Raw genomic sequence first — 14,576 nt, 5'->3', positions numbered from 1 at the left:
ATGGTACGTTATGTATGAAAATCACCGAAGGAAATTCTATAAAAATGGGAAAATAGATGTTGAACTTCCGATAACTAACCGAATCCTCAATCGAAGAACTCCTCGCCAAAGTCAGAACTACAACGAAGCTTATTCATAATAAGTATTAACAACAAGTTATTGTACTTCTCGATATTAAAGTTCCATCTGAGTGACTAGGTCTTGAAACTTTATTATTTTTCTCGATAAGTCACAACGCAAATTTATCATATTTAGAAAATTGGACAACAGAGTCCAGCTTTAAAAACCGATTTAGGGCTTTTGAAAAATATCAACCAAGAAGGTTAAAGGTTTCATAATCAGTTTACGAGTATTAAGTATAGCGTTCAAAGCCTGGAAACATCCAAAATATTATAAAGAGTATAGCAGATCTCTTTTGACAGGTAATGTCTGAACAGACCATATGAAAATATCTATACTCGACTGGTTAAAGGTCATTTTAGAACGAAAAATAATTAGCTCAATCTAGAAAAATAGCATAAGATTCCATTAAATGCAATTGTATAACCTCTAGTGGACTTAGTGATCCCAACAATTGACACAATTTGAAGTTCAAGTTCCCGTCAAACCATTGACAGACAATGTTTTGAGAAAAGCGCTTAACACATGAGAATTTCAACACAAACCAAAGGCCTACTTTCCCTCCACTAAATATACGACTGTGTTGGCGAACAAAATGGCTAATTAAAATCTTTGTGGCATATGTGTATAAGCACACAATGCAATTGGACATGTCTGTACATATGTATACATATATATAAGAAAATACACATGTGTGAGTAAACGACTCTCTTAGCCGGTCATATAAATGCATAAATGTTGCATGCAACATAATGCGCAACATGACTTTTTGCCATTTCTTGTAGCTGTGCTTGACCAACAACAACAACAACAATGTTGCCTTCTGATGCGTAAGACGATTCGCTTTTCTTTTGTGTGTTTATTATTGTCTAGTTTTTTTCTTCCTCATTGCGCAAGCGTAAACGTCAATCAGGTCTTTTCTTTCAGGCGGCAACACATGGTTTTCATAACCATTCAGCCGACTTTCTTTCCTCCATCTAGCAGCGATTGCTGCATACACGGCAGATCATATTTCTGTTGTGAATTTCCATTAATACCACACATAATGCACATATATAGGTATTATGTATGTACATATATGTATGTCTGTATATATGTAGATAAGTGTGGCACAATACAATTTAAATTTTATTGACCATGTCAGTTTGCATGGTTCATAGATCGCGAATTCGACAAATGAGTGAAAAATAAAAAAATTAAAAAGTGCGAATGCATTGCTGTTTTACACATAGCACATTAGGGTGAGGTGTTTTCTGAAAAAAAAAAAAATATTTTGAACCATATTTGAGTAAATTTACGATATTTTTACATTAAGTTCATTCTCTTTCGAACAGGTCTCCAATTACAAAACAAAATTGAATAAGTCACTTGAGAACTTAACATAATATTAAAGCTGATCACAGAGCCCATAGGGATCCCACAAGGATAGATGAAACAAGGGGCGTTCCAAAAACAGCAGGGAATGTATTAAGTTAGCCTAGTTATAATAGAATTTGGACTTTAGGTATGACATCCCAAATCTGGAGGTCGAAAAAATAAAGTTTGAAGCAGAAATGCAGTCGAAGTTATGAGGGTTTTCTGTGTGACCATGGCTAGACCATCTTATACGAGTATAGAGTACATTATATGTATATTTGATCTAGTCTGTGTTCATATGTTTATAGCTACATATAATACTTTTACCAAAAATATTCTTGTATTCCTGTTTGTCAAAAGTATAGAAAATCTCCCGCACTTAAGTGTCACACCCTAATAGTGCTACAGTAGTCTATTTGCACAGAGGTACATAATGTTATTGCTCTAAAAATGCTTTATAAAGCAGAAGCGCTGATCTAAATTACGTGATCGCCAATAAGGAAAACTTTTCTACTTTTCTCTCTTCATTTCTATGGACACAATCATATATACATAATTTAAACTTTTTAATTACATATGTACATATGTCCAGCAACAGAAACCAAAGCAGAGCGGGAAGATAAGCTTAATAGAAATATTAATTGTGTTAATGTCATAAAAGTCAGTGTGCTGAAGACGTGCAGTTGAAACGGTCAAAAAATTTGTTTACTGATATATTCGTATCAATTTTTTTTTTGGTTTGTATGTCAAAGCGTGGCGAACTCAATTCGAGTGTGCTACTATGTAATTGTTATTCAAATTTTAATTTATGATTTTTTACATTTACATAACGCGAACAAAACATGCTAATATGCATTATGGCAAGAAATTTGAGTTAATTCAATAAAAAATAAAAAATTTATGTAAAATTGCAGCTTTGAACAATATTTTATTAGTTTGGAATTTTTGACCTTTAAAAGTTTGCTTAACTTTTCCATGATTAATATAAGAAGACAGCCTTTTCTGCCCCAACTAGCACCAGACTTTGGCAACTCATAAATACTTTTAATTTCCCAAATTCTCTATTACGGAAGAACATCGAAATATACAAAGGAAGTGTCAAGCTCTGTCTGAATTATAAGGAATTATTGAAGGAACCAATGGCTATCCCAAAATCGAGTTAGAGAAGTATTCGATGCTAGCATAACGACAACGTTAATTCAGACGAATGAAAAAATAGTTTTTTTTTCAAAAGTTAAAATTCCCGTTATTTTTTTAACACATTGCGTAATATACCAACTTCCTAATAAGGGAGGAAAATACTATATCAGTCTATACCGACGGGTCCAAAATGGACTGCGGAGCAGGCACAGGTTTATACTCCGATGATCTTAACATTTCTCGCTCCTTCCGTCTACCGAAATTGGCATCAGTAGAAGTAGCAGAAGTACTGGGCATAGAGAAGGCCTGTGAAGCTCTATTGGCTTACTACCAGAGGATACAAACAGCAATAATTTATACAGATAGTCAGGCAGCGCTCCTGGCCTTGTCAACGCCACTGACTAACTCCAGCGTAGTCCATAACTGCAAGAAGGCATTGAGCACTCTGAAAGACAAAGTACAATTAGACTTGGTCTGGGTTCCCGGCCATAGGAACATCTTCGGTAACGAAAGGGCAGACGAGTTGACAAAAGCAGGCGCCGTTCTAGACGAATCCGATGCGGAGCCAATACCATGCCCGCTAGGAACGATCAAAAGAGAGCTCAACATACCATTTGAAGAATTAGCAGAGAACAAAATATAAAATAACTTAACAGATATGGCCAAAATATGATAAGACTAGATCTGGGGTATTATCAAATAGGTCCAGGAAAAGTATTTTCAGACTTACAGCTACTCTAACGGGTCATTGGCCATTTGGAGAACATGCAATGAAAATGGGCATGCCCTAAATAACATTTGTCGAGGCTGTGAACTAGAGGGGAATAAGGAAACAATATTCCACGTTCTCTGTGAATGTTCAGTCCTATCGCAGATCTGACACAGGACACTTGGATTCCATCAGGCATCAAGCCTTGAATGGATGTCCACTAAAAGCATATCGGACATAAGTAGCTCCATCGAAAACACAAAGTGGTTTGAACGGAAAGATGAAACGGGATAACGGTAAATTATAAGGTCTGCGAATAGTGTATCAAAATGGCACTTCTAGTGCTAATTGGGCCATAAAATTATATGGCTGCACTCCTACCTACCCACCTACCTACCTTTTCCAACTTCAATAAAATAATGAATCATCCATATATATAATTATATGCATTTTATAACCTCCACATAATACTAAGATGGTATATCTTTTCCCAATTTTACCACACATACACATCAATAAAATAATTGAGAAGAAATTTACCTTTGCATTCCAATTTGCTTTGCCATTTGAAATGTGTTTGCCGCAAACGTTGTTATTCTCTCGAATAGTATTATTATTATTGTTGTTGTTGCTGCTGTTGTTGCTATTGCTTACACCATTGGCACTTGCAGATTTCGAAGACTTTTCAGCTGAGCTACTCTTGCTATCCCCACTTGATTTTTGCTTATTCTAAAAACAGGAAATAGAAAAGTGAAATTTTCAATTTTTAATATGAATAAATAAATTTTGTTTATAATAATTGGCATACATACAAATGTTTGTATGTATTTATGTATGCAATGTTGTATATTTGTATGTTTGAATAATTAACTAACCTATAAAACCTCAGAAGAGTGGAAATAAAAGTAAAAGTGAATGTATTAATTAAAATCTTTAATTGCTAGGTGCACAGATAACCAAGTAATTAACCGTTGCACAAATTACGGTACTCAAATCCCCTGCGGGAGTTAATATATGCAAACATATGAGTAAGTAGATGCCAACATATAGAGTACTGCAGCGAGGAATCAGTATAAAAAATAAGAGTAATAATAGCTTAGCAAGCTGACGAGTGCTGCCACACGTGCGTCTGCGCACCAAACCTTAAAGCTTTATTGTTGGCGGTAGTTCAAGAGGGAGCAACGCCAATTGAAAGAGGAAATGTGTATAAAATAAGCTGTTAATTAGAGAGTAAGTAGCGTTTGCCACTGACCGCGAATTGTTTTTTGGCACCTCCAATGTCATTGACCAAGTTCGAAATTGTTGTTATCAACAAACAATAGACTAAAATTTTCGTCCTACAACTTGTTAATATATTAATGATGTTTTGGAAGGATTTTTGGAAAAACAAAAACAAAAATGGAGTGACCAAAATTTAATTTAATTACAGTGGAACTCCTCTAACTCGAATCACCATAATCCACAAAAAAACTTCGAGTTAGAGAGACTTCGAGTTATAGAATTTTCATTAAAATATTAACTTTTTGAAAAAGCTGTAAAATATAGATTTATTTATTTACTTCGCATAACGTTTTATTTAAATACATGTATTCTTTAATTTTGTTGTTGGTCTTTCTTTCATTATTTATGCAATCCATAAGTGTAATATCATATTTTTTGTTCGCCTCCATACGATATGGAGGGACTCTTAAAATTCTGCCTCGATATTTTAAATTTTGAATTATGCCCTGGTCGAAAAGTTCAATTTATGGAAGGAAATTTGTATGAAAATTGTCTTCTATTGTCAATTCAAGAGTTCGAGTTATGGCGATCTTCGACTTATAGAAGTTCGAGTTATGGAAGTTCCACTGTAGTTACATTTTAATCTATAACCTTTTCATTATTCTCTCTATGAGCAATTAATGTTTTGGTTTCGAAGACGTTGTTTGTTCCAGAACCTAACCCAAATATGTCCTTATTAAAACTTTGTTTGTTATTTTATCGTAACTTATTAAGTAAGTAAGTGCTTTCCACGGATTTTACTAAAAAAAACTATTAATTTAATTCAATAGCCTCTATATACCTAAATTATACACCAAGAACAGCTCTGAGATTTTCTTCGCCTTTGGAACGATTTTCGTATTGGCTATACTGGGGACACTAGCAGCAAATGGATGGTCTATGTACGTCCACTTTGAGACAAATTAAATGGAGTTTTAGGAGAGATTAATATTAACGCGTACAGAAACACTATACGATTATTTATAGAGACGACGTTATTTTGAATGGGTCTTACAAGATTGGGAGAAAGGAAATCATAACTAGATATGTTAAAAGAAGACTTTCTAAAAGATGGATAGATGAAATACGATCCATCTCCCATAAATGACTCGAAAGTGGTACCGGGTTAGACAAGGATTTCAATTTCGGGGAGAGTTTTCTAGACATTTCAACCGCAAATCCTTCAAAAATATGTAGGAATTCCAATGAATCACGCAATTTAATCTACCACTTTGAATAAAGCGCTTTATAAAAGAATAACAAATTATAAATCTATTTATTTCAAATTAATTAACTGTATATTGAAAATAGCCAAAATAGTTGCGTGTTAAATTCGTACTCACTACTAATCTCAAATCTCTTGTGTGCGTGTCAACGCGTGTTGAAAACAAGGTAACGACCTAACACCATCGAGGTACAGGAAGAAATAACAAGAAACAACAACAACAATAAACAATTTTAATCAACTAACCTTTGCGCGGGCAGTGCAGACAAACTAACGGTGCACCATTTAAACGATAAAAAAAACCAAAATGGGCACGCGTTCAAGCCACACACATACCAAGGTATAAATCTCCGTTTGCCTGTGTTAAGCTTTCGTTTTTCACGAAATTAGCATTTTACTTGTATTTTATTTTTTGCTCCCAAAATTCAGTTGAAATACACTCATTTTGTCTTTTTGTTGGTTAAAAACTGTTGACACACTCCACTTGTGGTATTTCACTTCTTTGACGCTTTGTTGACACTTTGCCGTGTTGACATGATTTCTTTGCGTGACATTTGTGAGTCGCAGTGTATTCTAATTGTGTTAATTACATTTATGGACTGTTAAAACGAGTTTTTAACACCTTTAGTACATTAATTATGCCCACTTTGAGTAGTTGACTCAAGCTATCCTAGATTATTCAATTATGTCTTAAAGGTGTTCTGATTCGTAATGTCAATATAAGAGCAAGTAATGAGTAAGTGCTAAGTGAGACCTAAAATATTTAAAAGCATCGAAATCGCAAACAAAGAGAAAGTTAAAAGTATATTTAAGAAGGTAGTGGGTATTTATAGTAGTTATATAGGAAAGGAAATCCGACACATGCATTAAAAATAACTTTAGTATGGAAGGTATAATATGAAAATAATGAGAAAGTGGAACCTAGAAAACCCTAGATTCTTCCCTTTAAATATAAGGTATAGTAAAATTAAATAGATTTTTCAAAGAGTTGTCTTTAGTAATATCATCATTGTATAAGTGCGATTAGGTTACGGCATTAAAATAATAAGATTTTTAAATAAAAAACTTTTCAGACAGTTCAATGACTGCTTGAGCTCTCATCAAAAATGTAGTACAGCATATTTTATACTAGCAGACCCGGCCACACGTTTTTGTGGCAAGGTATACATTAAATTAAGTTGGTCCAATCTTGACTTCGGCGACGATATTGATTACTCGAGGTTACGCAGTATGATGACAACTCACACTACTTTTAATTGCAAAGTGAGTGGTGATAGTACAGGCAATTTTAAATAGTTTGGGATAATTGACTACATCATCCTGGTTTGTAGCTGTGTCAACTCTCATGGACCGAAAATCTAAATTGTCGCATTAAGTTCATCGATAACTTTGTTTTTTTACCACCAATATAGGTCATTCAATCAGTCATTTATGGTTATCATATTGAGGTTTAATGTCAGGAAAACTTCTCTTTCGAGTCAATGAAGTGACAGAAATCTGTTGGAAATGTTATTAATCCATCGAGTTGTCTACAGCGACCCTACCATTTGCAACTGCTTCTACAATCGCAATTTGATATTTTTGCAAAAACACTCATATATTTGTTGTTAATTGGCGATTCTTTATGTGTCACCACAAATTATATGATTTTAGGCATGCGATTAGCCTGTCAATAACATTTGATCCAGGAATAATTGGAAGAGTCTGGTGTAAATCACCTGCTAACAGAATCCTGGCTCCACCAAAAACGTTTATTGACAATCAAGATATTTTAAAGTCTAAGTCGGACTAATGCCGAATATCAGCCGTTTAGGCATGATAGAGCAAAACTCCCAGCAAAAACCATAAAAAATCACTAACTCAATTCAGTTTTCTGCCTACTGCCTACCCACTAAGAACGATGGCGTGATTATTTATAGCCTATGACCATTTCTATCATCTATCACCATACCAAATTTCATCAAAATCCGTTCAGCCGTTTAGGAGTGAAAGAGTAACAGACAGACAGAGTTACTTTCGCATTTATAAGATTAATAATATAATATTAATAATATGGATATTTTCTCCGATCAAGACAAAAACGCAAGTAGATGAAAAGGCTGGAATAGCGTTTATGATCTCGATACTCTAACACTAAATTTGGTTTCGCCGATTCTGTTCCAGAAATTTTGATAGATCGATTTTTTTATCGTCCGTCGAGTCCGACGATCATGTAAGAACTCTTGAGTCTACTCAGAAGCAAAACGTTGTACATAAAATTGTTTGGAGAAAAATCAATATATTTCTTATGCGGATGGTTACCAGTGATGAAAAGTGGGTCACATACGATAACGTTAAGCGAAAACGGTCTTTTTAGATTCGTTATCAACCGGCGCTAACTGTGGCCAAGCCAGTCAGGAGGGTTTTGATATGTGTTAGGTGCGGTGTCAATAGTAGCTCGCCACCTTATAATAATATTGGGTTGTTCATTAATTAATTTCGTTTGATGACAACAGCTGAACTTATTGAATTTTTTCACAGCCAATTTCACACTTAACCGTTTTACCGTTACATATTTGAAAAATGTTGCTAAATTTTTTGGAATAGATTTTTTTTTTTGGTGCCCTATCGATGATCGCATTCTTGGCATTTTTTACTATCAAAATGGTATAAATGCAGTTCAAGCAAGAAGAAAACTTCCTTTAATACAAATATAATGAATTTATTTTTACTAGATCTTATATTAATTTAATTTTTAATTTATTTTAGTTAACGATGGAAATTTTGGGTTTTAACGAATTATAAGCAAGTTCAAACAAAAATAAATTGCAACTCTTCATAAAAAAAATATTTTTTGAACTCCCAAAAGACCACTGCTTTTATTCTGAACACTAATGTATGTACACTCGCATTTCCATTCAATTAATTCACTTGTCATCATTACAACAAAGCAATCAAGATTTACAACAATTTTGCTATACACCTCCCAAAAGCTATGCGATTCACAAATCGCCAACGATCTTTACGGAAAATGTTAAAATGCAATAAACATACTAAAACGGAGAATTTAATGAATCGAAAGATGCAATTAGTATACATGTGCAATTATTTGCAAGGCAATCAAAATGAACTACTCAGTAAAAAATTGCATTTTCGTAAATTTAGTGAGGAACTCGCAACAATTAAATGTATTGTGCAACAAATTGGAGATGCAATTTAAGTATATTAAGCTGTATATAACTGTAAATATGTCTCGATTATAGTATTGTATGTTAAAAAACAAAAGACAAAATAGATTTGGTAATAAATACCATTTTTGTCATATTTAAATTTTAATTCGAAAGTTCGAAAACTATGAGAAACGCAATAAATTGCAAAAAAGTCTTTATGTTTATATACGACTATTATAACAAATATTTACCGAAATATCCAACTTCAAGCAAATACTGAAAATTATTAAAGACACAATGTCAATTTGTTTGTATGCATGTCATTGTGAGTAACTGTGGTTGCTGGTTGCTGAAATGGCAAGGCCGATAAAAATATCAATCGCGTTTTCGTACGAGCCAACAAAGCAAAGCAAAATGATAATTGACATAGTTAAATGTAAACAACAACAATTTAAATAAATGCACAGAGTACATATGCACAGTATATGTATCATTGGTACCATACTAGAAATATAAGTATTTATTTGTACATATGTATGTACAAATGTCCGTAAATTTGCTTGTGCCTAATTATCTCAAGCAATAAGTGATGCCGCAAACATTTACAATGTCATTAACTGTGGCGCTGTAACAATTCATTTACGTTGTATTTAAACGGTTTATGGTGGTATTTATGTCTACTTAATTTTTAGTTTGTTAATAGTTTTTATTGTTTGAACTCTTGGTTTCAGTCATCATAAACACCATTGTCTGTATTTTGTAAATCTTTAACCTGTCTGCTGATCTTAAGCGGATACTGTGACCTTTACTTGAGAATAAGTAAATTACACGCATTAGAATTCGATGGAGATGTAAATATGTACTCGCAGCTTCTCAAAAGCTTAGCTCAGCACATGTAAAGGTTTGATAAATAGTGTGAAGGCAAAAGAGATCTTGAGCCAGGTTCTAACACTTACTACCACCTTCTATGCGAACCTAAGATACATAATTAACATTCAACAAGACACTTAAGCGAATGAAGCAATAACTGTAGTCTCCGTTCCCGTTTAATTATCTATGATGTGCTAAAGGAAACTTAAATTAATCTACTGTTGATCATCGTGATCCATGTATATATGAATATCTTCATCTACCAGTAATCTCAAGATGTTAAAGCGAATATACTCTGTTGTAAACGTGAGGGATGATTTGGAATAAATCTTATGTCACAACATTTCTGCAAAAACCCGACTTCAAGCTGTGTATATTTTTATTTTTACTGAACAAGATCCAATAAAAAGAGCGATCAAAATACATTGAAAACTTCTTAAGAATCTTTTAGCTCCCTCTGTCGGATTGCATCATGACTTACAGCACAAATACTAGGAAAACTCGGTCAAAATGAACGATAATTTATCATAAACGTACATATATGAAAATACGAACCGATTTCGGTAATTTTTAAGTGATTTGATTCTCATTTGGAGCATAAGATAAATATACTTCAGAATATTTAAAAAGGAGATTGATTTAAATATTTACTCAATAGACGGTCCAAAAGAAGATACCTAACAAATATTGGAATTGAAATTCTCAAACGTTGGAGAAACAAATAATTTTTAATTTGAAGTTCAACATTTATACAGTTTGAAAGATAATATTTTCGCAAACCTTTTTCAAAGGCTATTTCTCAAATTTGTTTCCATCATTTTGCAATATTCTCGTTTCATATTTGAGAAAATGTTTGAGATTTTGACATTCTCAAATTGAGAAAAAAGAAAATTTCATATTAAAAATGTGCATTACAGTTTGAGAATGGCTATGTTTTCAAATTTTAATGCATTTGAGAACAAACGTTTGAGATTTGAAAGTAATGTTGATTCTCAAACGCATCTTAATTTGAAGATCAACAAAAATGTTTGTCGGGTATCTTTACGAAACACGTTACAGTACGTTAGACCCAACTATCGTAAGAAAGGTTCTTCAATCATCCATCATAAAAAAATTCAACAATCACATCGGTCAGTATATCTTTTAGTTCACATAACTGTAAAAGCTCTTCAGACAAAGACCAAAAGTTCAGAGTTCATTTCACTTAGGATTCTTAAGCAAAATCAGTAAAAAAGTAATATTTGATTAATAATATTATAGAAATATGTTTCCTTTAATGTATTCGTAAAGAAGAAAACTTAAAGTTGAAGAACTTAAAGCAATTTATAAAACGAATGGTCTATTAAGGTACTAAACAAAACTTAAGAAATTATTTACGCCGCTAGCAAAATGCGGCTGAAAGTAAAAACTACTTAAGTAACACCAAAAGTAAAGAATCTTCAAAGAAAGTTAAATGCCATGCAATAGTAATTAAACAGAAAGCAAAAGTGGTGACAGCTAAACAAAAGCATACAAAGTAAATGATTATTTCTTTACTGTAACTTTCTTAACTGTATGAAAAGGAAATAGCTAGCTAAACAAACAAACAACTCCCACACAAATCAGACGAACCTTCTTTGAAGACTCCCAAAATGTAATACACAAATATATAAATATTTACAATTTTGAGAAAGGTAAACTTATTTGAGCGCATATGTGAGCTACATATGTATATTATGTATGGAGACTGTATAGAAAAGCGGTAAAAGTCAATGAAAGGCAAGTGAATGTTTATCTCTCGCTTATAAGTCGTGACGTTGCCACTTTTTTGGTTTGCTACTGGTACCATTTTTTTTTTTTGGCCAAGCATAATAATGACGTTGAAAAAGTGGAATAAGCAAATCATCTAGTCATAAATGAATCGCTTTTTTATGCTAATGACTTTATATTGAAAATTGAAAGTTCCCCCGCCCGCAGAAAAGCATATTCCTTCATTTTTTTTTTGTTTTTGTTTTTAAAGCTTCTTGTTATTGTATTTATTTACTTTTTCATTTTTTTTTTTTGCAGAAAAATGTAATTTACCCGCTTTTATTGTAGTGTAGTCTTTTTTTAGCCTACAGCCTTTTTGTTGTTATTGCGTGCGAAACTAGATCAACTGGTTGGATATTTATTCACGCAGCGTGTTGTGGCCACTGTAACCGCTAAAGTGTACGCACGCCTCTAATGTATTTGCACACGCTCACATAATTTTGTACGTACAAATGTTTTCATGCAGTTACAATTATGCATACGTTTTTGTTTACGTACTTACACATACGTGTGTGCCGGCATACATTTTAACGTACTTATGTTTTGACACGAATAACATTCGGTTGTGTGTTTTTGTACTCAATTAAAATGGTTTCAGTATACCGAAATTGCAATAAATTTAGTTACAGATTCGGAAGATCGATAAAAAAAGAAAATTGAACAAACTCACTAAAACTTTTCAAAATATTATATATCTGACATTTATGTATTATTTACAACATCTATTTAATAGATGCGGTACCAAACTATAGCCTTCATTTTCAAAAACAAATCAGATCTTTGAGTTAGAGTTCGAGTTAGAGAGACTTCGAGTTATAGAATTTTCAATAAAAAGAAATTTGTATGAAATTTGGCTTCTAAACGCTATTGCCAATTAAAGTGTTCGAGTTATGGAGAACTTTCTTACTTTATTTGCCGAATTAATGCTCTTATATAGAATACTGTTCCAAGAAGTTTCTTCCAATCATTCAACCAAAGCTTGTTTTCTTTTAGTTATTCCCTAACTAAATTTACGATACGGCCAATAAAAAGAAGGAATCCCACCATGAACTTGTTCCCACCCACCATATTCCTTAAATTTAAACCCCAGCGACTACTTCCTCTTTCCCAAAATCAAATCGTGGTTCGAGGAAAACGATTTCACTTAAATGACGAAGACAAGGTGGAAAAAAAACGTCTAATTTGAAAATCTCGAAGCTTTATATTTTCAAACCAGCATAAAAATATTGGAAGACAGTTACAACACATGGATTACTTTAAATAGAGAATATATCGAATAATAAAACGATAGTTTTATTAAAAAAAAAAGTTTTGAAATAAGATTTTCGGCTCATATAGTAATATGGAGTAGAAAACTACCACTTTTTTTACTGAGCTGAAGAGGAAAACTGAAATGGTTTTTAAGACGTGAGATCATTAATGTAGTATTTCTATTCAGAATATAAAATAATGTAGTCCCTAGAAGTTCAAAGGGAAATAACTAGGAAAGACATCCCCAGTACTCTTGATCAAGGATAATATGTCGTTGTTCTTATTTTAGCGACTGAAACTACTACTACTACTAGTTCAAGCCTTTCCCAATTTCAGAAAAGAATAAAACGAAAGATCTTCAAAAGTTAATGTAGACGTATTAGTAGTAAGCGGACTTCTGAAGACGTAGAAGCTTTGATTGGTCTTTTTTTGGGTGATTTACTATACTTGACCCATGTTTAATACAAAGTCAATGTCTATTATATTAATTATATTCTATGTGCGAAGTTTGTTAAAAATATAACGGGAATTTTTGTTTTTTACGGAAAAAAAATTTTATTACATCAGTCTGTCCTTTAAAATAATTTCCATTCGACATAATGCCAGCAAAAATGGAGGATGGGACATAGTTATAGTATTGTTTTTGGCCAAGAATTTACGAACAAGCAACGAAGTGTGAGTTTTTAACAAACGAAAATCTCCAAAATCATAAAAACAAGTCTAACCTTAGCGACTGCTACAGAAAAACTAGGCAATAAACATTATACTGTACTTCAGGGCTATATATATATCAAATAAAAAACAACAATTCTCATTATTTTTTAACATACATACTACGTATGTCCTTACTTAATTTAAAAGAAATCTATAAAGAAAAAGGAAAATAAATTATCGGATATTTGATTTAATTTTGGCTTCTTCCAGTTTTTAATAATCAAAATTTGTTTATCAAATATTGGTACCACAACATTTACACAACACTGTCGCTGTGAAATCTGCATGAGCTAGCTCAATTGCATTAGCCAGTCGTGGGGTCTACAAAGGAAAAAGTGTCAACAAACGCAAAACAATTTTAGGAAAAATAATTTAAATTTTTTTGAACTTTGAAAAATTATTGGATGTGCACAGACAAAGCGTCAAATAAACACAATGTAAATGTCTTGATGACATCAAGCATGCAACAATAGAAGTGGCTACCAACAATGACAACAGCAAGCAACAGTAGCGCAATGCAAATTGTGTGAACGAAAACGCGTGTGTACACTGAAGGCTACCGCAACAATAACAACAACATCGCCAATTTAATTTAAATAAAAAATATACACACAAAAATAATAACAACAAACAGCAAGCGACTGAACTTGCCGCACAACCATGGCAATTATATGCCAACGAGACGCCTGCGCCATTTCGGCGCCCACATTCACTTCTGGCCAACGAAAAACGGCGGCCGCCAACGACCACAAAGCGATGCCGTTTGCCACATTGCTAGCTGTAGGCGGACGAACGAGTTTGCGGTATAACGACAACAACAAACACACGCCGTGCTGCATGGCAAACGTTGCCACAAGTCGTACAATGTCAGCCGCAAGCAGACTGGAGCTTAGCGGCAGGCAGCTTGTTTCGACGAAAATCACTTTCCTTTTTGGTGCATAATAATTTCTTCTGGTTTTTTGCTTGCTTGCTTGCTTGCCTGCCACTTAGTTGT

General features: G+C 33.2%; 1 protein-coding gene across 4 annotated transcripts in view; it reads right to left on the bottom strand.

Moving 5' to 3' along the window:
* LOC105210657 (uncharacterized) overlaps window positions 1–14,576 on the bottom strand; it is an 81,470-nt gene that overhangs the window by 18,133 nt on the left and 48,761 nt on the right. For 2 of the 4 annotated variants that reach the window (XM_054231726.1, XM_054231727.1), the window contains exon 2: window positions 3,866–4,054. In XM_054231726.1, coding sequence (XP_054087701.1) covers window positions 3,866–4,054 — 189 coding nt within the window. Of the gene's footprint in view, window positions 1–3,865; window positions 4,055–14,576 lie in introns of those variants that run through there. The other 2 variants (XR_008471416.1, XR_008471415.1) reach the window with 1 other exon arrangement.

The sequence above is a fragment of the Zeugodacus cucurbitae genome, chromosome 5 (genome assembly GCF_028554725.1).
Source record: "Zeugodacus cucurbitae isolate PBARC_wt_2022May chromosome 5, idZeuCucr1.2, whole genome shotgun sequence".
NCBI lineage: Eukaryota > Metazoa > Arthropoda > Insecta > Diptera > Tephritidae > Zeugodacus > Zeugodacus cucurbitae.
This window is presented reverse-complemented; position numbering and strand designations above follow the sequence as displayed.